Here is a 24,796-nt window from a genome sequence, read left to right as displayed (position 1 = left end):
ATATTTTTTTTTTTATTTTTCCTAAATGTTATTGTTGATGTTACGATAATTTAAAGTTTTTTTAAGTTCTTGTCTCTCCTAAGCTCATTTTATTGGTTGGTCTTAACTCAATTATATAATTTTTGTTGTTGTTGGTTATTTAGTTAATATATAATTATTTGTCCTTTAATTTATTTTCCATATGATAGACTAATTACAACACTTACGAATAATCTCAAAGACGTCAATTTTTGTTTCATCCACACAGTTAATACACATAAATTTATACATTTTTTTTTGATTTATTTAGGCAATATATATATATATATATATATATAATTATCTGAATATTATAATATTCTTCTTATTAAAATTTTTAAATTTTTTTTAATATCTATATATTAAACATAAATAATGAAATTCAATATATTATTAAAATATATTTTCTCTATTCTAACAGTTTACTTTATTTATAATAATATTTATTATCTTTAAAGTTCAAATATTTGTGTCCGATTTTAAAAAAAATCTAAATATAAGAGAGAGAGACATTGTTGATTTTTTTTCATGGAACTCTATCAGACTTTTTCTTCATTTTACATTTTCTTTTATTTTATTAAAAGTAGTTGAAATAATTAGTTCATTTAATTTGTGTAGGTAATTATTTAATTTTTAGTTTTTTAAAATTTTGATTTAACATTAAAAATTTATTCAGTGAAATTTTAAAAAAAAATATTATTATTATTTTTAAATAAAAAAATTGTTAAAATTTATTAATATATAATAAAAAAATAATAATAAAACATTTTAATTAATAAATTAAGTAATATAAATAATAAAACAAATTATTTAATAAAATTATAGAATCTTAAATGTAATATTAATTGAAAGTTGGAAGAAGAGAAAAAAAAGTGGGCTGTTAGGTCTATTATTTTTAGGATCTGTCTAGGCCCAAATAAATAGTGGGCTCATTGCTCCTCTAAACCAGTCTTCTTTATATGTATTTCAAATTCTATCATTTATCATTGAGACTCTTTTGTTTATAGTTTAAGGTTTATGGTGTAATAGTAATGAAAATACTAGAAACACAATATGAATCAAAATAAATTATCTCTCTTATTTATCGTCGACATTGTCGTTAGATACAGGGACGATTTCGTTTATGCTGTTACACATCGCCAAGACGAGCTCTCGGCGTTGGAAGTATCCACTAGCATGTTGTTGCCTTAGTTTTGTGACATTTTTGCCAAAAATCTTTGTAGCTTAGAAGAATACCAATAGCGTTTCAAAGTTTAAAGATGATCGCAAAGAGAGAATGTGAATAGTCTCTTGAGAAAGTGAATAGTGGGATTGCAACGAGAAAATTTTGTTTTAATCCTTCATTGAGTGATTTTAGCTTCAGATAAATTAAAACAGTAAAGAAGAAAGCTTCACTGGGTTGCGCTTGTAAAAAAAGAAAAGATGAAAGCTTCACTAGGTTGCGCTTGTAAAAAAAAGAAAATATGAAAGCTTCACTAAGTTGCGCTTGTAAAATAAGAAAAGAAGACAAATTCACTAGGCTGCGCTTGCAAAATAAGAAAAAAATATAGTTTCACTAGGTTGCGCTTGTAAAATCAAAAAAGAAGACAACTTCACTAGGTTGCGCTTGTAAAAACAAAAAAGAAGAAAGCTTCACTATGTTGCGCTTGTAAAAACAGAAGAAAAAAAAAAGCAAGCTTCATTCGATTGCGCTTATAAGAACAGAAAAGATGAAAACTTCACTAGGCTGCGCTTGTAAAATCAGAAAAGAAGACATCTTCACCGGTTAGACCGGTTAGCGCGTTTGTTTCATCATTTTTAATTCTCCAATAGGGTTTACATACATGAAGTAATAAATTCTTTTACACGAACGCTTAAAGATCTTTACATTAATGTGTTGGAGGTTTTCCATGAACATTCTTAAAGACATATAAAATGAGTGACGCGAAAGAAGCTTCACTCAATAGCACCTCTCTTCAATTGTTTTACATGGCGAGTGAAGAGAAGGAAGCTTCACTTAATAACGCCTCCCTTCATTCTGTTTTACATGGCGAGTGAAGAGAATGAAGCTTCACTCAATAGCGCATCTTTTCATTCTGTTATACATGGCGAGTGAAAAGAAGGAAGCTTCACTCAATAGTGCCTCTCTTCATTCTATTTGTTGGAGAAATCGAATAATAGCTCCTGTTTAGCAATTCAGAAAAAGACAAGCTACAACAAAGGCCTAACAATTCTTTTTCCCTTTTGTGTAATCATATTGGCAGCCAAAACAATTGAGCAAAATAACTTTACTAACAATCTAACAAACTGAGAACAAAACACCAAAATTTTACGTGGAAAACTCAAATTAGGTAAAACCACGGGACACATCGGCCACTTAAATCATCCACTATATCAAATGTGTATACAATGTTGTTCAATACAAGCCTAGAGGTAATCTAATAAAAGTTATCAATTAACCTCATCCTAACTTGTCATTCACATACATTATTATCATCACTAAAGATGGTTAACCAAATGGAGAAAGAGATCAAGGAAATTATAAAAACATGCTGCTTCAATTCAATGGAGGACTGCTGCTTCAATGGAGGAAGAGGGAGAGAAAAAACCAATTACTGCTGTGTTTTTTTTCTTTGATTAAATATGCCCTAATGGGCTTTATTAATTTGTCAGGCCCATCTTCCAAATGAGTTGACCTAACAAATCTCCCCCGTCAGCGCAACTTCGCGGGCTCCAATAAACCCGCTCTCTCCCGACAATCTTCAAACTTGTCCTTAGGCAAGGACTTCGTAAACATATTGACACCATTCATACTTGTATGAATCTTCTCCAAGTTCAGCTCTTTTGCCTCAAGCACGTCATGTATCCAATGATATCTCACGTCGATGTGTTTGGATCTCGAATGAAAAGCTAAATTCTTTGAGAGATGAATGACACTTTGACTATCGCAAAACAATGTGAACTTCTCTTGCTTTTGGCCCAACTCTTGTAGGAACTTCTTCATCCATAACACCTCTTTACATGCCTCAGTATCTACAATATACTCAGCTTCTGTAGTAGACAAAGTAACACACTTTTGTAACCTTGACTGCCACGAAATAGCACCGCATACAAAGGTAACCAAAAAACCTGATACAGATTTTCTTGAATCAACATCACCTGCCATATCAGAATTTGTAAAGCCTTCCAAAATAGAACTATCACTTCCGAAGCATAAACGTGTTTTCGAAGAGCCTCAAAGATATTTGAGAATCCACATAACAGCCAACCAATGTTTTTCTCCAAGGTTGGAGAGATACCGACTAACAACACCAACTACGTGTGCTATGTCCGGTCTTGTACATACCATGACATACATAAGACTACCAACTACGGAGGCATAAGGTACATTCTTTATTTCATCTTTCTCTTTTTCACTTGTAGGACATTGTTTAGAACTCAACTTGAAATGACCTGCAAGTGGAACTGAAATCGATTTTGCATTTTTCATTGCAAACCTCTCAAGTACCTTCTCAATGTACTTCTCTTTTGATAGCCAATGTGTTATGTTCTTTCTGTCTCTTGTGATTTCCATGCCTAGGATCTTCTTCACTAAACTCAAATCCTTCATCGCAAAAGACTTGTTCAAATCACTTTTGAGCTTCTAAATTTTCGCAATATCTTGTCCAACAATTAGCATTTCATCAGCATAGAGCAGAAGAATAACATAATCATCAACACCATATCTCTTGATGAAAACACAATGATCAGAAGTAGTCTTACTGTACCCATTTGCTTCCATGAAGGAGTCAAATTTCATGTACCATTGTCTAGGCGCTTGCTTGAGCCCGTATAAACTTTTCCTCAACATGCAGACAAGATCTTCTTTACCTTTAACTTTGAAACCCTCGGGTAGTTCCATATAGATCTCTTCCTCCAAGTCACCATGGAGAAATGCAGTCTTCACATCCAGTTTTTCAATTTCCAAATCTTGACTAGCAGCCAATGCTAACACAACTCTGATGGATTACCTCTTCACAACTAGTGAGAAGATCTCTTCAAAATTAATCCCCTTTTTCTGTCCAAATCCCTTCACAACCAATCTTGCTTTGTATCGATGTTATGAGCTATTCTATTTGTGCTTCAACTTGAATACCCACTTGTTCTTCAAAATCTTCTTTCCTTTCGGAAGTTTCACCAAGTCATAAGTCTCGTTCTCTTGCAAGAAATTTATCTCTTCTTGCATTGCCACCGACCAATTGTTCTTATTTTCATGAGACAATACTTCTTGATAGGTTTCTGGTTCTCCCCCGTCAGTCAACATCACATACTCATTGGGAGGATCTGTCCCACTCGAGTTAACTACATCGGAAGAGATCCTACCGCTTTAAAAAAATAACATCCCTTGAGTCCAGCATTTCCATTTCGCGATTCAGATTCAGTACCTACTAGAAGGTTTTCGTTGCCTACTAGATCTTCTAATATGCTGATCATCGGATGACTTTAGAGAACTATCATCATTTTGTTCATCTTCCTATGTTGGCTCAGCATCAACTAGAGGAGTCTCATCAACCTCAACTTGGGCATTTTCCATATCATTGGGCTGTGATTGTGGTGTACGAATCCTACCATTATCGAGCAATTCTTTCTCTATAAACTTCGATTTTTCTTTTTTCTTAAAGTCTTCAATGGTCTGATCTTCAAATAATACCACATCTCTGCTTTTAATGAGTTTCTTGTTAATCGGATCCCAACATCGGTACCCAAATTCTCCATGGCCATACCCAATAAAGATACACTATCTCGTCTTGCTATCAAGCTTATCTCTCTCATCTCGAGGAACATGAACAAACACTTTACAATCAAAAACTCTCAAGTGATCATAAGAGACGTCTTTACCTCTCCAAACTCTTTATGGAACGTCGCCATCTAAAGGATTTGAGGGTGAAAGATTTATCAGATCAATCGATGTCTTCATTGCCTCTCCCCAAAAGGATTTTGGCAACATAGCATGAGACAACATACACAAAATTCTCTCATTGATAGACCTGTTCATCCTCTCTACGACTCCATTCTGTTGAGGTGTTTTTGACACAGTCTTCAAAAGCTTGATCCCATGACTTTTGCAGTATTCCATAAATGGTCCTTTGTATTCGCCACAATTGTCCGAACGAACACATTTAAACTTCTTCCCAGTTTCTCTCTCCATTTCAGCGTGAAACAACTTGAAATAATCCAATGCTTGATCCTTAGTATTCAAGCAATAGGCCCATACATTCCTTGAACAATCATTGATAAAAGTGATGTAATAATGAGCACCACATAAAGTCAAGGAATCCATAAAATATATGTCTGTGTGAATCATATCTAGGATATTGGGCTTTCTAGATGGAAATAAACTTTTGAAAGAAACTCTATGTTGCTTACCAACTAAGCAATTTGTGCATGTCTTCAAATCTGTGAACTTTAAGCCCTGAAGATCGATTTTCTCGGAGAGAACTCGCATGCCATTCTAACTTAAGTGACTAAGTCGCTTATGCCAAAGTTGTGCTGAATAATCATTAACTGCATTTGCTTCTCCCCCGTAAGACTTAGTCTCTGTCACATAAAGAGAACCGACCTTCTTTCATTTAGCTATCACCAAAGACCCCTTAGTGAGTTTCCATTTTCCTTCACCAAAGTAACTATGATATCCCTCATCATGAAGAATACTAGTAGAGATCAAATTCATCTGAATATCGGGAACATGTCAAACATTCTTCAAAAGTAGCTTGCACTAAGTGTTAATATCCAAACAGACATATCCTTTTCCAACAATCTTACACGTAACATGGTTTCCCAACGTCACTGAACCAAACTGTTCACTAGTGTAAGAAGAAAATATATCACAACAATTGGTGACATGATAAGAAGCACCCGAGTCTACCACCCATTGTGTATATTGAGAAACAAGGTTGATATTATCATTGTCGTAAACAATATCGATGTCGTTACCACCCACATCTGCAACCTTACTACTTCCATCTTGCTTATTCTCCTTTTATTCCCGCTTCAAAGATCTACATTGATACTTCTTGTTTCCTGGCTTGCCACAATGATAACATGTAATCTCTTTTCTCGAGCTGGATGTTCCTCGCGACCTGTCTAAATTGCCACTGTGATTCTTTGGAGTTTTACTTTTACTTCTACCCCTTCTCTCGATCACGAACACCTGACTTGGAGTCGAGAAGCCCTGTTCTTTTCTTCTATCCTCTTCATTCAACACGCTCTCTTTCATCATTTTCAAAGTGAGCTTACCTTGTGAAACAAAATTGGTAATTGAAACCACAAGTGTCTCCCAACTATCAGGTAGAGAATTAATCAAACACATAACATGAAGTTCATCATCAAATTTCATTCATATCGCAACCAACTCATTTACCCTGAAAAGCATTTAGATGCTCGGACATAGAAGACCCATCTTGATATTTCAACAAGCAAATCTTCCTAAATAGAAATACTCTGTTTTGAGTGTTGTTCTTCTCATACAGCTCACTCAAAATAGTCCACACTTTATGAGCATTAACCTCAGTAGCCACATGTTGATACACGTTGTTGTCAACCCATTGCTTGATTTTACCAACTTTCTTTCTATTCAGCTTCTTCCAATCTTCATCTGTCATAGCCTCTGGTTTACCTTTATCACCCAAAACAGTGTCTTTATAATTACACAATAAGTCCTCCATCCGTGACTTCTTGATTGTGTAATTGGTAGTTGTGAGTTTGATCATCATGCCATTACTACTCAACGATTCTTCCATTTGAATTATACAAGAATCACCACCAAACGAACTCAGCTCTGATACCACTTGTTGGAGAAATCGAATAATAGCAACTGTTTAGCAATCCAGAAAAAGACAAGCTACAACAAAGGCCTAACAATTCTTTTTCCCTTTTGTGTAATCAAATGGTCAGCCAAAACAATTGAGCAAAATAACTTTACTAACAATCTAACAAACAAAGAGCAAGACACCAAGATTTTACGTTGAAAACCCAAATTAGGTAAAAACCACGGGACACATCGGTCACTTAAATCATTCACTATATCAAATCGGTATACAATGGTGTTCAATACAAGCCTAAAGGTAATCTAATAAAAGTTATCAATTAACCTCATCCTAACTTGTCATTCAGATACATTATCATTATCACTAAAGATGACTAACCAAATGGAGAAGGAGAGATAAAGGAAATTAGAAAAATCCGCTGCTTCAATTCAATGGAGGATTGTTGCTTCAATGGAGGAAGAGGGAGAGAAAAAACCAACTACTGCTGTGTTTTTTTTTCTTTAATTAAATATGCCCTAATAGGCTTTATTAATTTGTCAGGCACAGCTGCCAAATGAGCTGACCCAACACTATTTTACATGGCGAGTGAAGAGAGGGAAGTTTCACTCAATAGTGTCTCTCTTCATTCTAGTTTACATGGCGCTTTTGTTGAATCCGAAATGAAATTCAGGTTCCAGTTCTCTCTATTCTTTTCAACCCGACCATTGAATTATTATTATATAATGTTGCTGGAATTTGATTGCTCCGGCATGAAAACACCATATTCTATAGTAGAAAATCTAATTTGCCCAACAATCAATACTCACATAACTCTACCATTTTCACTGATTTATTTAGTCAATATAAATATAATGTTATTTTTCCATATAATAGATTAATTACAACACTCATGAATAATCTTACAGTTCTTCATCGATTTTTATTTTATCCACACAGTCCATACACATAAATTTATACATTTTTTTTTTATTTATTTAGGATATATATATATATATATATATATATATATATATATATATATATATATTATAATTATCTCAATATTGTAATATTATTATTATTAGATTAATTTTTTAAAAGTTTAATATCAATATATTAAACATAAATAATAGAATTCAATATATTATTAAATACTATATTTTCTCTGTTCTAACTGTTTACTTAATTAAATATGTTATAATAATATTTATAGCTTTTAAAGTTTAAATATTTTTGTCCTACATCCAAATGTGTTAAAAAAATCTAAATGTAAAAGCGAGACCTAGTTGATTTTTTTTTCATGGAATTCTATTTGTGTTTGGTAACCCTATAATTGGTATTGAAAGGTCTAATTTCAATTCTTATATTTGGTAGACACTTTAATATTAAAAATTGAAATTAGAATTTTAATGGAATTTAATATAGTGTAATTTTATAGTTCACAATTTTAATCTTTTTAGGTTTGGATTGTACTTCCAAATTCTTTTTATATAAAGTTTTTAATCGATAATATTTGTTTTTGGAATTTAAGATATTAAAATATTGAACCGATATTTTTTAGTTGAGTAAATTTCACACGTTTTTGACACGTTTAACACGTTTAACACGTTTTTCACGTTTTTCACGTTTTTGACATATTTAACATGTTTTTCACATGTTTTTCACACGTTTAACACATTTTTCAGATATTAAACACGTTTATCACGTTTATGTCACGTTTAACACGTTTTAAACACATTTTCACACGTTTAACATGTTTTCACATTTTTGACACGTTTAACACGTTTTTGACACGTTTTGGCACGTTTTTCATTTTTTTGACATGTTTTACATGTTTTTCACGTTTTATCACATTTTTGACATGTTTAACACGTTTTCACATATTTGGTACGTTTAACACATTTTTGACACGTTTAACATATTTTTCACACATTAAACACGTTTATCATGTTTTGGCAAATTTAATACGTTTTTTACATGTTTAACACATTTTGACACATTTAACATGTTTTTCATATTTTTGGCACGTTTAACATGTTTTTGGCATGTTTAACATGTTTTTGGCACGTTTAACACACTTGTGACATATTTAATATTTTCGTTCTATTTAATAAATTAATTTATTTTTGAAAATTAACAGGGTTTACCATATTCAAGACTTTATTTAGTATGAACGATTTAAATATTATTTAAATAATTCATATTAATCTCACAAATTATTTCTTCAACTAATACAGTGATTAAAATAATATCAAAAAATCAAAATTATGTTAAACAAATAAAAAAATGTATAATAATGTCACAGAAATATTAGACTTAGTAAAAAATAAATTAAACGGACTGAAAATTTTAAATATTTCGCAAGTATGTTAAACGGACTAAAACGTGTTAAACATGTCAAAAATATATAAAACATGTCAAAACGTGTCAAGATGTGTTAAATGTGCCGTTAAACATGTCAAAACATGTTAAAACTTGTCAAATATGTTAAACGTGCCAAAAACGTATTTAATGTGGCAAAACGTGTTGAAACGTGTTTTAATGTCAAAAACGTGTTAAACGTGCCAAAACGTGAAAAATATGTTAAACGTGCCAAAAACGTGAAAAACGTGCCAAAAACGTCAAAAACGTGTTAAATGTGCCAAAATGTGTTTAATGTGCTAAAAATATGTTAAACGTGCCAAAAATGTGTTGTATTTGTCAAAACGTGTTAAATGTATCAAAAATGTGTTAAACACGTTATAAACATGCAAAAATGTGTAAAACGTGTGAAAAGTATGTTAAAATGCAAAAACGTGAAAAACATGTTAAACGTGTTAAACATGTGAAAAATTGTTAAACGTGTTAAACATGTCAAAAATATGTTAAACGTGCCAAAAACGTGAAAAACATGTTAAACTTATCAAAACATGTGAAAACATGTTAAACGTATTAAAAAGGTCAAAAATGTGTTAAACGTACCAAAAACATGAAAAACATGTTAAACGTGTGAAAATGTGTTTTGAGTGTGAAAATGTGTTAAACATATCAAAAACGTGTTTAAACGTGCCAAAAATGTGTTAAACGTGTAAAAAACGTGTTGAACGTGTTAAAAATGTCAAAAACGTGTTAAACATGACAATAACGTGAAAACTTATTTTAAAAGTTTACATTGAACTGTATTTTATTTTTGAATCTATTAAATTAATATTTTTATTTCTAATATATTAAGTTAAGAGTAACGATAGAGGAACGAAAGTTTTGCAGCGAATGTGTAACCAACTGATGTGGAATGATGACTAGGCGGATGAATAATTTTAACTTTAAATGTTTATTTATCTCTTATGTTTATTAATAATTTCTCTCTCTTCTCTTACTTAATAATTTATATTTTATATCTTTAATCTTGATTAATAATTTATTTTAAATATTAATAGGTACAATAATAAATCAAATAAAAAATAGCAAAAATATATATTTTTAAATATATATTATATTTGATAAATATATATTTAAGAGAATAAAAAATTAAATATAAATTTTTTATATTTTTTAATTAATTAATTTTCACTCTCTCTTTTTTTATTTTTATAATATATATTTTAAATTTAATTTATTATTTAGGTTCAATAGTAAGTGGATAATTTGAGTTATATTTATTTTAAATATTAGTACATAAGATTTCAGTTAGATTAACAAATTCTTATTTTTATTATTATAACTTATTTTAAAAACAACAAATTCTTATTTTTTTTTATTATAACTTATTTTAAAAACAATAAATTCTTATTTTTTATATTATAACTTATTTTAAAAATAAATAAATAAATAAATAAATTATTAACGCATATATATATATATATTAATAGAGAAGAGAAATCATTAATTAAAAAAATTAAGAATTTTTATATTTATTTTATTATTCTCTTATATATTTATCAAATATAATATATATTTGAAAATATATATTTATTTTGTTATTTATTTATTTGATTTATTATTGTTCATATTTTTATTCTAATTTTTTATAAATAAAAAGGTAAATAATAAAATATATAAACATATAAGATTGAAAAGATAAAAAATAAATTATTAATAAAGGGAGAGAGAAATTATAAATGAATAAGAGAGAGATAAATAAATATTTAAAATAATACTTAGTCGTTGGCTTAGTCCACGTTAGTTCGCTACACATTCACTGCAAAACTTTTGCTACCCTATCATTACTCTTAAGTTAAACCTAATATATTTTAAATGAAAATCAAAATTTAAAAAAATAAAAAATTAACCTGAGATATTTTAATTAATTTTATCAAACTAATATTTTAATAAAATAAATAATATATATTAAAATTATTTTTATTATATTCTATTTTACAAACATATAGGATTGAAATTGAATTATAATTTTATAATTTTCCTAAACATAGGAATTGAATTATAATTTAATATCAATTCTCATATAATTAGAATTAAGATTTCAATGTTAATTCCAATTCCACCTATCCAAACATACCCTTAGTCTTTTTCTTCATTTTACATTTTCGTTTATAATTTTTCATTAAAAGTAGTTGAAATAATTATTTATTTAATTTGTGTAGATAATTATTTAATTTTTAAACTTTTTAAAATATTGCTTTAATATTAAATATTTATTCGGTCTTTGCCTAGGCCCAAGTAAATAGCGAGCTTATTGCTCCTATGAACCAGTCTTGTTTATATGTATTTCAAACTCTCTCTTTGGTTTAGGGTTCTTAGTATTTGTGATTAATAGAGTTGGATTTTTCACATTTGTTCTTCTGTCTTCTGTGTCTATAGAAGATGACGACATTCTTTCCGGATGAGATTCTAGAAAATATTCTTTCTCGATTGCCTGTTAAGTGTCTGCTCCGATTAAGGTTTGTTTCTAAAGCTTGGTTTTCTCTAATTAGTAGCCCCTATTTCGTCAAATTGCATCTGAAAAGATCAGTCCAAAACAAGAGCAACCTTAGCCTATACATTACAAACGATCGGGTTCTCTCTCGGTGGAATTTTTATTCCCTCGACGACCACGACCACGTTCTTCGACCGGAGGAGATCGTTAGACATCCGTTGAGCTATCGGAAGTATACAATCCAAAATTGGGGCTCTTGTGACGGATTGATCTGTTTGTCAAATACCTTTTTTTTTGATGACTTTGTCTGTTTATGGAATCCATCAACAAACAAATCTATAAAACTGCCTTACACGTCCACCACATTGACAAGGAATGATGATCGATCTTATGGATTTTATTACGATATCACCAATGACGATTACAGAGTGGTGAGAACTACTTTGTTTGTTGGAAAAATCTTTGATTACGAGATTAAGGTTTATAGTTTGAGATCAAATTCGTGGCATAGGTTAGAGAAGTTTCATCAAGGTCCAAATTTTAATAGTAAAGTTGCCATAGCTTGTGGAGCTCTGCACTGGACGTTAGGAGAGGCAGACGAAGAAAAAATTTGGATTGTTGCCTTTGATCTCGTGACAGAGAAGTACCGAGTAATTTCACAGCCTGAGTACAGTGGTCCTCCTTACCTTATAAGTTTGTATAATTTTGAAGGATGCTTATCATTATCTTGTCATTATTACTCAAATGTTGTTGCTGTTGTGGATGTGTGGTTGCTAAATGAATATGGTGAAAAGAATGAATATTGGTCAAAATTGGTTTCATTGCCGCTAACAGAACCAACAGATCTTACGTGGGAATGTTCAAATTTCTCTGCGAAACCTGTGGCTTATTCAAAAAGTGGTAAGAAAGTATTGCTGGAGATAGATTGTAAAAAGCTTGTTTGGTATAACTTAGAACAGAAGTCAGTTGAAGATATTATGTTACAAGATTTGGAACCTTATATTCAAATCCATTTTTACTCGGAAAGTCTAGTCTCCTTGTCAGCTGAAGCTGTAACCAATGCTAAGAAGAATTCAAGAAGAAAAAAGAAAATGAAATGTGAGTAAAAATATATCTTAAATTTTATAATATACATTCAATGTTTTTTTTTATCCTTATGTGAAAATCACACACTTCTTTAAAACAGATTTCATATTTGCTAGTGTCAATAAGAAGAAAATATCCTTTGTTAAATCTCTTCAGAAAAAGGTTTTCAATGGATTGCTCTTACTGCTTTGATCCTAGTCTTACTGTTCTCAAATTAGCCAACTCGAAGCTAATTAATATTGCCATGAAACAAGATGAAATGGGAACTCAGAGATCAAAGAATTCTTCTGTGTGTTTGATAATGAGAAAGTTTCTGAATTTTCCTTATGAAGTTGTCATATTTTATTAAGTGATCCAAATAAGATTATATTTGAAAACAAAACATGATTAGATTTATTGTTTGTTGTATTCAGAAACAAAAACAAAAGTGGTTTCAAATACTTTGGCTTGTATATAATATGATGATAATTGCAGTGGAGTATGATCTGATAAAGATTTATGTATTTTTCTTTAACAGACAGAAAACATAGGTGATGGAAAGATGAAGAAAACAAGCAGTCAAAGATTGTGGGTAATGTAAAAAGTAAAAATGATGCTTGGGTTACATGGTTTATTTCTGCATATTAAAAATTATTGCAATTTTGAATTAGAATGACTTGGCTGTCTAGCAGTGAAGCTCACTTGTTGAGTTCTAAGACCATTTCAAAATTTATAATTTATATATTGTTATTAATCTCATGCCTTAACTAATGGGGGCGTGATTTTCGTATTCACTAAAATCTAGGTTTCATGTGACCATCTAAAGAGGCCTTTTCAAGTTAAGTTATTTGTTTGAAAAATAATTTGTGAAACTCTTTCTTTTCGTCGGTGTTCTAAATGACAAATGGCGGAACGGTAAGTGACTGCCTAGGCGGTGCTTAAGCAGTTGAATATAAATATAAATAAATATATTAAAGATATTCTATAATTATCATTTTACAAAAAAAATTAAATTAATATTCTCTAAAATACTAATATTTAACAAAAATAAGTATGTAGACGAGCGGAAGAAAAAGTAAATGTTCGAAGAGGTGAATGTAAATAGTAATTTCAAAATTTAAATAATTAAATAAGTTAACCGCCTCATGTATAAGCATTTCAAAATTTAAATAATTAAATAAGTTAACCGCCTCATGTATAAGCAGTGTTGGAATAGGTGTTTAGAACAATGTTGAATGACAAGTTTAAGATGCACTATGACAAGTTTAAGATGCACTATCAGAAAATTTTAAAGACTAAAATGAAAATTAGGTTATTTTGGGAATATTTGACAAAATTATCCTAAACTATGTTTCATATTACAAATGTCATTCTCAACTTTATTTCATCTAATTTTAGTATAAAACTTAATTTTACATAACCTGAAATAATCTCGTTACATACCTCACACATTAAAAAAACATGATATACTAATCAAACCTTGTATTGGTGTTCTAGTTTGTGACTGAACTCGAAGTCAATATGAACAAAGGCTCGTTCCACATCTTAGAGTTGCTCTAGTTTCTCTTGCAGTTTTTCATCAATATTATGTGCCTCAATCAAAACCATATCTTCTGACAACACTATATCCAACTTCCACAAAGTAATTTTTACCAATAGTATATGTCCTAACCGTATCGATATGCTTGATCTTCTCGTCGTGATTCCATATAAGTAATATCAGTTTTGCCAGGAATTCAAGTGGAGCCGTTCTTCCAATTAGACCATGTACATTTTTAATAACTGTCTTTGACCATGAGTTAATTGTGTATAATGCAATCTGTAAATAAACAAACCATATATTAATTCTATAATATAAAGAAAGACAAAGATAAAAAAAACATACAATTATAGCTCCGGTTGGATCCATCCACCAGTAGAACCGAACTGTGAGGACAACTGCAGCTAGACCGACGAGTTAGTGATCACATCAATGAAATGATCTTGAGCGTAGCTCTGACAATCTCATTTTTAAACCTTCCACAATAAACCATCAACACAAACTTCACTACAGTTACTGAGACCATGATTCCAATCATTCATATCTCTTCAATATGGTTCATCTGGGGACCAACCTGCCATGGATAATCGATAATTATCAGTTTTGTTTTTAAAATATGACCTCAAAAAGATCCGGGAAATTACTTACGAATAAGTTGTCTGCCAGATTCAGGCGAGATTTGTAAACCAAGAGTTGCCATGACTGATGCAAAAACAATAATACCCTGCAGATTGAATGAAGACTACTTAATCATGGGTATTAGTTCTTTCATGAGGATCTTTTTGTTGCTTACCACTGGCTGCATGCACTTCTTTCCAATCGGATAGCGATACTGGTTTGGTTTTTTCATTGCATAGGCATTGCATCACAGAATAAACCAGATAAGAGGTCTAGCAGAGAATCCAAAGTTGATGCAATGACTGCTAATGATTTGCTTTCATAGGAAGCATACACTTTTGCTAAGAATAGCACCATGTTAGCAATGTTTGATACAGCAACCTCCATTCTTTCACTCCTAGCAAGCTGCTTTATCTCATCCTAGATCCATTTTCATAAACACATGTCAGCAATTTCCGCATTCATTTATAGACATAGTAGAAAGAAATTCAGAGATACAATCATCATCTTATTTGTAACCAAGCAGGAACCATTCAATTGAGATGAATAGAAGCTTCAAACAAGCAAATCACTAACCTCAGTCATTTCAGGCAGGTAACCTATCTCATGAATAGCTTCAATTTCATTGAATCCTTCGATAAGTCTTTCTTGCTTTTTATAGTATTATGCAAACTTGCCTTGTTTTCCTGTACAATGAATTAAGACGAACAGGACATAAACTTTTTGAATGAGAAATGATTCTTAAGGTAAGCTTCATAGAACTATTAATCTTTAAACTTAAGTTTAGTGATAGTGCTACGGCTGAAGAACGTCTTTGAAGGAGGATCTAATTGGAATTTGGAAGATGCCACTCCTAGCTGACGTAAACTCTAGTAAATATTGGAATTTTTAGGGTCACTTGTATAATAAATAATTGTGCATATGTCATATTTAATATAAGCCAAAATAATGTGATCTAATATGAAATTAAGTTTATGGCTTATGAGTGGATTTGTCATTAATATAAAGTGAGGATACCTAAGTGACATTTCTAATTTTATGAAGGGGCTAAATTAGAAATTGCCAAACCATAATAACTAACTTATTGTTGGTTATATGTAACTGTAATAGTTCCCATTTGATGTAATGTCAATTCTCCTTTGCGTCCCTATCAACAGAAAGAGAAAACTATTGACTTACTCATCAAATAATCATTCCACATAAAGAAAGTCTAAAGATAGAGAGATTAAAGACTTTTTCTATTACAAGGAAAATTAAGATTCATGCACCGCATTCATTCAGATTTTAATTTCTCACACATTAAATTATGATCTAATTAGGATAATTCTAACAATGGGTATCAGAGTCATCCTAATTTAATTATGTGAGAAAATTATATCGGTGGTATAGATATATATGCATGCAATTTATACATGCATGCAATTTATATGATTCATATATGCAATTCATAATAAAAGCATGTTATTAGGAATATATATATATATATATATATATATATATATTAATTTTTGATAATTTCAAATAGATAATTTCAAATAAAGTTGGTATAAAGATGTAAAGATTTATTTTATATTTATGAATATTTAGATTCTTATAAATATTTAGATTTATGATATTTAGATTCTCGGTAAGTCAGATGAACGATTATACATCAATTAAGATTAATTAAGATTGATGATAGATTTAAAATATATTATAAATTATAATTATCTATTTTTGACTAGTTATTATATTATTAAGATAAGATCCCTAAATTGAAGGATATTTGGATTCTCTATATGCATTCATTTATGAATTTGTAGATAATTGATAAATTAATGGATATTTGAATTTTACAATTATTAAGATAAGATCTCAATATTCTAATTTTCTCTCTTGTGATTTCGGAATAGATATATGATTTTGGAATATATGGATATTGATTTCGGAATATATGGATATATTGATGTTTACAATAATATGGAATAACTGATTAAAGATTAAAGAATATATAATTTATGATATTATTTAATAATGTTTAATCGATTTATGGATAATTAGATTCTTGTTTAGATTTTCTAGTTAAAAGAGGAATTTTCTGTTTTAAAGTTTAGATTTTATCGTTCAGTTTTAAATTGACGGTTGATATTTGTTGTTAACGGATTAAATAATATATAATATATATTATAAATAAGAAGAGAATTAAGGAATAATGTTTAAGGTTATATATATATATATATATATATATATATATATATATATATATATATATATATATATATATATATATATATATATATATATATATATATATATATATATATATATATATATATATATATATATATATATATATAGAGAGAGAGAAATGATTAGGTGATGGAATTTGGTGAGAGAATTTGGTGAGGGAATGATGTGGCATAATCTTATTCGCTGAAAAAATCAAATAATTTCTCTCTTTTTTCTCTTTCCTCTCACTTTTACATTTTCCACCAATGAAGGGTGATGCCACGTCATTCCCTCACCAAATTCCCTCACTAAATTCCCTCACTCTATCACTCCTCATATATATATATATATATCAATATATAATAAAAGATTAAGGTTAATGATTTAAATTAATTAATAATTGAATTTGTCGCATTAATACTTGTGATGATAAATATGTAATAATTATAAAGTCTTATTTATGTGAATAATTAATCCATCCAAAGATAGATGGGTTATTTGACCTGTCTTATTATTAATGTTTGATCATTACACCAAAGACTTGATATTAATTGCTAATAGTATTTTAGTGTAATCATCAAACATTAATAATAAGACATGTCAAATAATCAATCTATCTTTGGATGGATTAATTATTCACATAAATAAGACTTTATAATTATTACATATTTATCATCACAAGTATTAATGCAATTCTATCAATTAATTATCAGCCTTTGGACCAAATAATATAATCACATGAATTACACAATACTATCATTCAAATACACAATACTATCATTCAAAATTGTTTTGAATTAATTTCAACAAACATTGTCACTTTGGTGATTATTTGTATCAATCAATACAATCATTAGACTTATGTTGCAGACTTGATATTAATGTTGCATTAAGTATTTTGAGATGGGATAAATCATTATTTGAATTTAATTGTTACTTAAGTTTATAAATGTGAGCAACTATTTCATTAAATATTCTAAGTGATTAAGGGCTATAATTTTTTATTATGTCAAGATAAAGATAGTTGTTTTTTTAGACGAGACTGCAATATTTTTTTGAGGATATTGAGTTTGAGGGGAGAAATGATTGTGTCTTTAAAAATGATTTAGATCAATAATTCCTATTGTGGAAGATTTAATTTATATCTCAAGTGTTTTTGACATTGATAAGGATTTTATTGATATTGATGACAATGTTCAACAAGACAATATTAATCAAATTCATTAAGTACAAACTCAACAACCTCAAAATCAAGTGTCTTTATGACAATCTAGTTTAATTGAATTACTCTTTAAGGACAATTTATAGTACTTGTTGCATATTTTGATATGGAGCTTCACCATAATAGATGTTAAGGGGGGTTTTTCAATAGAGACATTGAAAAACAATTTAATGCAATGAGAAAACTTTGTGTTGAGAAACCAAATTAATATGGTTTGCAAATTAAAGACTTAAAGAAGCGTCTCGTTAGTGATACCATAAGTTTCACAAAATAACAATTATCTCTTTTGGTTTTGAGGTGAATTTAATTGATTATTTGTGTATCACAAGTTCAATGGGAGTAAACGTCTATGTATGGTTTTATATATGAGTGACATTTTGTTTGTCACAAATTTTGCTTGACATTAAGTAACCAATACTTACGAGATATTTGAAAAGAACTAAGAATTAAATGCTCATATATAGAAAGTCGAAAAGTCTTGAGATCATTGAGTATTCTGACTCCAATATTACGAGATGCATAAATAGTATGAAATCTACTTCGGATAATATTTTTCGCTAGCTGGTTTTGTCGTTTCTTGAAGAAGTGTCAAACAAACACTTATGGCGTCATCCACTATTGCAGCGAAATTTATGACATGTTACTAGGCATCAAATTAAGTGATTTTGACATCAAGTTTATGTTATGAAAGAAATGATACAAAGTGGATAAATTTCTATAAAATATTTATGTACAAACTCTATGGTTATGAACCTCTTGATAAAGGGTTTATCGTTCAGTGTCTTTTATAAGAATATTGCTCGTATGAGTGTTATAGAGATCGATAATCTCTAACTTCAGTGGGAGTTTGTAGTTTGGTTGTCTTTCAGTTTAGTTATTTTATAGATATTTATGAGGTTTTTTATTCTGATCAGAAATTAAGTATTATTAAGTTCATTACACTTTGTATAATTATGTTTAAAGTATGATCTCACTAAAGTTAAGTAGGACCAGTTGAAAATTGACATGAAAAGATCACCTTGCATGAAATTTTTATTCCTCACATTCATGATATGATTTGTCAATTAATTGTATTGATTTATGTGATCATTGTTGGGTCTAGTTATGCTTAAATACAACGACGAACTCTTTGGTCCTATATTGATATGTTTAATTGATAAAATTGTTTATACAACATATGATTGAGATGACATAAAACTTCAGGCGCATTATGGTTGATACATTTATTTTTTACATACGTGACCCAGTGAGAAATTGTTGGAATTTTTAAGGTCACTTGTATAATAAATAATTGTGCATATGTCATATTTAATATAAGCCAAAATAATGTGATCTAATGTGAAATTAAGTTTATGGCTTATGGGTGTATTTTTCATGAATATAAAGTGAGGATACCTAAGTGACATTTCTAATTTTATGAAGGGGCTAAATTCAAAATTGTCAAACCATAATAACTAACTTATTGTTGGTTATATGTAACGGTAATGGTCCCCGTTTGATGTAATGTCAATTCTTCTTTGCGTCCCCATCAACAAAGAGAGAAAACTATTGACTTACTCATCAAATGGAAGAATCATTCCACATAAAGAAAGTCTAAAGATAGAGAGATTAAAGACTTTTTCTATTACAAGGAAAATTAAGATTCACGCAATTAATTAAGGTATGCTTCCGCCGCATTCAGATTTTAATTTTTCACACATTAAATTAGGATCTAATTAGGATAATTCTAACAATAAATACTTTTGTTGTATCAGTTAATAAAATCGATCTCATGTATCAAGGAAGGTACCTACTCTGACAGAGAAAGAAGCGGTTGAAATCGAATGGAGAAGAATGATCGGAAGATCGACGTTCTAGCAACTTAAATTCCGTGACATTGAGCCTCCACGATGAATAACGCTCACCGGTGAAGGAAATACATTGATCGACCATGGCTTCAGGCGAAAACAACTCCCACCATTGACAAGTACAAGTGATGATCTGAAAGAAAATGGAACGACGATGAAGTGATGATCGGAGAATAACTGAATCGGCGAAGGAAACTACTTCCCGCTCGCTTATATATAATAAATTATAATAACTTAATTTACTTTATTATTAAAAGGATTAATCAAGTATATTTATCTTTATTATTATAAAAATAAAGAAGATAATCAAGTTAAGCATTTTTTTTAAAAAAAAAAAAATTCCTTAATTTTTAATTTTATATTTTGATTAAATAATTTTAATGACTGATTTTTTTTTATAATATCGCAATTTTCAAATAATCATTATTTTTTTCATAAATTATATTTTAATTAAAATCATTAACTAAAATATAACCAAATTTCAAGGTTTACTATGATTTTAAAAATTTTAAACGTTATTTAATTGAATAAATTGTTACAAAATTTATATTATATTAAACTATAAATTGTAATAACTACCAATATAGTAAACACAAAATAAATAGTCATCATGTTCTGTTACGATCCACGAACAAGAAAGTGCACCCTTCTCGGTCCTATGGAACACTTGGGCTGGTTTATATTTTTTGTTGAATAATTCTGTTTTGTTTCATTTCTCTCTTATTTCTCTTAAACCGAATTCTGTTATTTGAAAGTTGTTTTAACAAATTTGTAACCGAATACTCTTGGGTAATTCAGCCGCTTTAAATGCTGATACCCACCCCACTTTTTTGGGCTAGGAATTGAAGTTTGTGAAACTTGTTACCCTAAGTTATTCTCCCGGTCTTGGACCCCTATCTTGGACTACTAGGTGTATTATAGTAGTATTTCCCTTCTCACCTTCGGCTTTTCTCTCTCTTTAACCTCGAATTCTCTTCTCATTCTATGTCCGATGCGCTTGAATATTGAATTCCACCATCGGTCCCAACTATCAAGAACCCGTCTCTTGATTTAAAGAATTCGAAAGGCTCGGTTATTGTTTCAAGCTTAACATATTGGTATCAGAGCTGGTCGATTCTCAACATGGTAGAAACTCGCCAGCAATCAGAAATGGATGCGCTCAAGGCCCTTATTGAAAATTTGTCCCAACAAACAGCCGCGATGCAAACTGCCATAGACCGAAGATTTGATGCGGCTGAAGAACGAATGACAGCCTTTGAGAGCGGGGCATATGGAAATGTGCAAGAACCCCGCCACAGACCCTATGATGATAATTCTTGCCACGGTCCTTCCCCATTTAGGCCCCGGCACCCTGGCCAGAACCGCGACCAACACTATGTTCCTCCCACTCGGCTAAACAAGGTCGATTTTCCTCGGTTTGATGGGTCGGATGTCGAGGGCTGGCTAATATCCGTCGAGCAATTTTTCAGGGTGGACAAAACTAGGGATGCCACTAAATTAGAAATCGTCCCCATTCACTTTTCTGGCGAAGCAAGAATGTGGTACGGGTCATATCTTCAGAACCGCAATTATATGGAAGCATTATCTTGGGACGTGTTCAAGAGAGACCTTATGACTCAATTCGGGTTGTCTATACACGACACACCAATGAGACAACTGATGAATTTGAAACAGGTTGGGTCGGTTCAAGAATATAATCTGCGATACATGTCGATCTCTCAAAAACTCTACAACATGCCAAGGGAATACATTATAGATTGCTACTTGTCCAGTCTAAAGGAGGAGATTGCAAACTACATCAGGTTGCGATTTCGGATTCTGTAAACGAAGTCATGGTCATGGCTAAAGTCCAAGAAGCAACATATCGGTCCTTAATGAGCAGTGGTAACTTGTACAGCGCTGAAGCACTGTTGCTGCTCACGCCATCCAATATCAACACAGCCGGGCTGAGCACCAATACCGACTTCAAGAATTCATCATATGGGTCCTCTTCAAATGCAAACCAGGGCCATGTTAAGCAATTAGACCTAGCCTCAATGGATGAAAAGCAGAAGAAGGTCCTATGCTACTCTTGCAATGAAAAATGGCAACCAAACCATAGGTGTAAATCAAAGTTATTCATAGTCTCGGCCAATCAAGAATACCAAGAACCCGATCAAGAACCTGTTTTTGATGATCTACCTTCGTTGCTCGGCCCAAGGGATGAACCAACCATATCCTTACAAGCCTTGACCGGTTCTAAAGCTTTTCAAACGCTCCAGATTCTTGGCAAAGTTGGGAACCTGTCGGTAGTGATCCTGATCGATACAGGCAGCACCCACAATTTTATTAATGACATGATTTTAGAGAAAATAGACCACAAAAGCATAGCAACCCGGGTGCAATCGGTTAGAGTGGTCGATGAGTCTAATGTGTTATGCTCTAGTATTTTCAAAGACTTGAAGTGGTCGATGGAAGACAATGAATATCAAACAGAAATGAAGGTAATTTCAATGGACGAATATGATATTGTGCTGGGCATTGAATGGCTGATTACTTTAGGTCCCTCAATTTGGAACTTCGAAAAGCTAACCCTATCTTATGAGAAGCAAGGCAGAACCACGGTCCTAAAGGGTATTCCTCGGTCGCAGGCCACTTTGATGCATGGTAACCAACTGGAAAAAGGTTTGGAAGAACGTAGTGTTGCTGCCAAGGTGAAAATAAATAGTCAGCATGACGGCCAAACTATTTTCCTCGCAGCAATGAACTTGGAAGATATTCCTGAAGATCTCCACCAACTATTTGATGTGTTCAACGCTCTATTCCAGCAACCCGAAGACCGACCACAAGTTAGGAGAATAATTGTTGCCCCCGTGATGCCGGTTCAGGAAAAAGACTTGGTCTGGATTTTTGATAACACTATAGAGTATAATCAAAACTAGAAGAAATTATTTTTGCATCAGGCGCTGGAGACATTGCAGCAACAAAGGTCAACTTTAAACACTGAAAAACTCGACCATGGGTGAACAGAAATTCCTCACATGGGCGGAGTGGCGAGTGACCCGGCAGCGAAAAAGACCACAAGGACCCGACCAGATCCACTATTGACACGATTCTGCCGAAAGTTTTTGAAGAAATCCGGTCCTAGGCTACGATCCTTGCTGAATATTCTGAAGCCCGACCGAAGCAATATTTTTGAAGTTGAAGATGCGCATTAGAGGCTGACCAGTCCACGGTCTTTTCGGCGAGGGCGACGAACTTCTGATGGGGGAGATGATGTTACGATCCACGAACAAGAAAGTGCACCCTTCTCGGTCCTATGGAACACTTGGGCCGGTTTATATTTTTTGTTGAATAATTCTGTTTTGTTTCATTTCTCTCTTATTTCTCTTAAACCAAATTCTGTTATTTGAAAGTTGTTTTAATAAGTTTGTAACCGAATACTTTTGGGTAATTCAGCCGCTTTAAATGCTGATGCCCACCCCACTTTTTTGGGCTAGGAATTGAAGTTTGTGAAACTTGTTACCCTAAGTTATTCTCCCGGTCTTGGACCCCTATCTTGAACTACTAGGTGTATTCTAGTAGTATTTCTCTTCTCACCTTCGGCTCTTCTCTCCTTAACCTCGAATTCTCTTCTCATTCAATGCCTGTTGCGCTTGAGTATTGAATTCCACCATCGGTCCCAACTATCAAGAACCCGTTTCTTGATTTAAAGAATTCGAAAGGCTCGGTTATTGTTTCAAGCTTAACAATAAGTTTTAATAACTACCAATATAGTAAATACAAAATAAATAGTCATCATGTTCCATTCTGCTTAACTAACACAAACATTGTGATTAGTCAAGAACATAAACTAAGATGGGAGTGAATTAAGCATGACATTGATTATAAATTTTATATTTAATTCCGACTTAAATCAAGTCTATAAAAAATCATAGTAAACCCTCCAAAATTAAATTAGAATAAAAAAATATATGTTGACAATAGTTAAATAAATTTATATCTCCATTGAAAAGATAAAATGATAAAAAAAAATGTGAAAACAAAAATAATAAGGGATTTTTGTGATTGATGTTGTTTCATTACAAATTTACAAGTAATAACATAAATCAATCCAGTATAAAAAAAATATTGATATAAGATGTTAATGTCATATATTTGATTCACACTCTAAGCCTCAATTTAATTGGTGTAATATACTATTATGGTAACACGAAATAATATTTTAAAGGGATACAAGTGTTTCAAAGACCTCATATCACAATCCCCACATTCTTGATTGACAATAAAAAATGAGCTAATTTCTTCACATATCTGGAAATACCTCAGATTCTAAGTGAAACTGAATCCTCAGAAGGTGAGGTCTCGTCTTTTGCATGACGCAATTGTGCAATTTTTCTCCTCATTACCGAGTATTGATTTTACAATCTTAGTATTCATCTTATCCTAGAATTAGCGAGCTTAAGATCTTCTTTAACTCTTCCAAAACTATTTCCTCATCTTAATCACTAGGGAAAATGACTACTAAATCTAACGATGGTGGAGCTTGTATTAGAAGATGAATGATAACACATACAAACACAAGACATCACGAGTGGGCCTAGGTGCATTGATGCTCAAGGTTGATCTCAGTATTTTTTTATAACCATAACCATAAGCTGGAGCATTAACTTTGACGAGCCG

At 31.2% G+C, this 24,796-nt stretch overlaps 1 protein-coding gene and 1 pseudogene across 1 annotated transcript; one reads left to right on the top strand and one right to left on the bottom strand.

The window, feature by feature from the left end:
• The first annotated feature begins 11,528 nt into the window (after nucleotides 1–11,528).
• LOC124937027 (F-box protein CPR1-like) lies at nucleotides 11,529–13,441 on the top strand. The gene is made up of 2 exons (XM_047477542.1): nucleotides 11,529–12,732; nucleotides 13,238–13,441. The coding sequence occupies exons 1-2, from the start codon at nucleotides 11,583–11,585 to the stop codon at nucleotides 13,252–13,254; spliced, it is 1,167 nt and encodes a 388-aa protein (XP_047333498.1). The 5' UTR covers nucleotides 11,529–11,582; the 3' UTR covers nucleotides 13,255–13,441.
• Nucleotides 13,442–14,108: 667 nt separating this feature from the next.
• On the bottom strand, nucleotides 14,109–15,514 carry LOC124936550 (annotated as a pseudogene).
• Between the last annotated feature and the right edge of the window lie 9,282 nt (nucleotides 15,515–24,796).

The sequence above is a fragment of the Impatiens glandulifera genome, chromosome 4 (genome assembly GCF_907164915.1).
Source record: "Impatiens glandulifera chromosome 4, dImpGla2.1, whole genome shotgun sequence".
NCBI classification, from domain to species: Eukaryota; Viridiplantae; Streptophyta; class Magnoliopsida; order Ericales; family Balsaminaceae; genus Impatiens; species Impatiens glandulifera.
The sequence above is the reverse complement of the archived record's forward strand: the minus strand, read 5'-3'. Positions and strand labels throughout refer to the sequence as shown.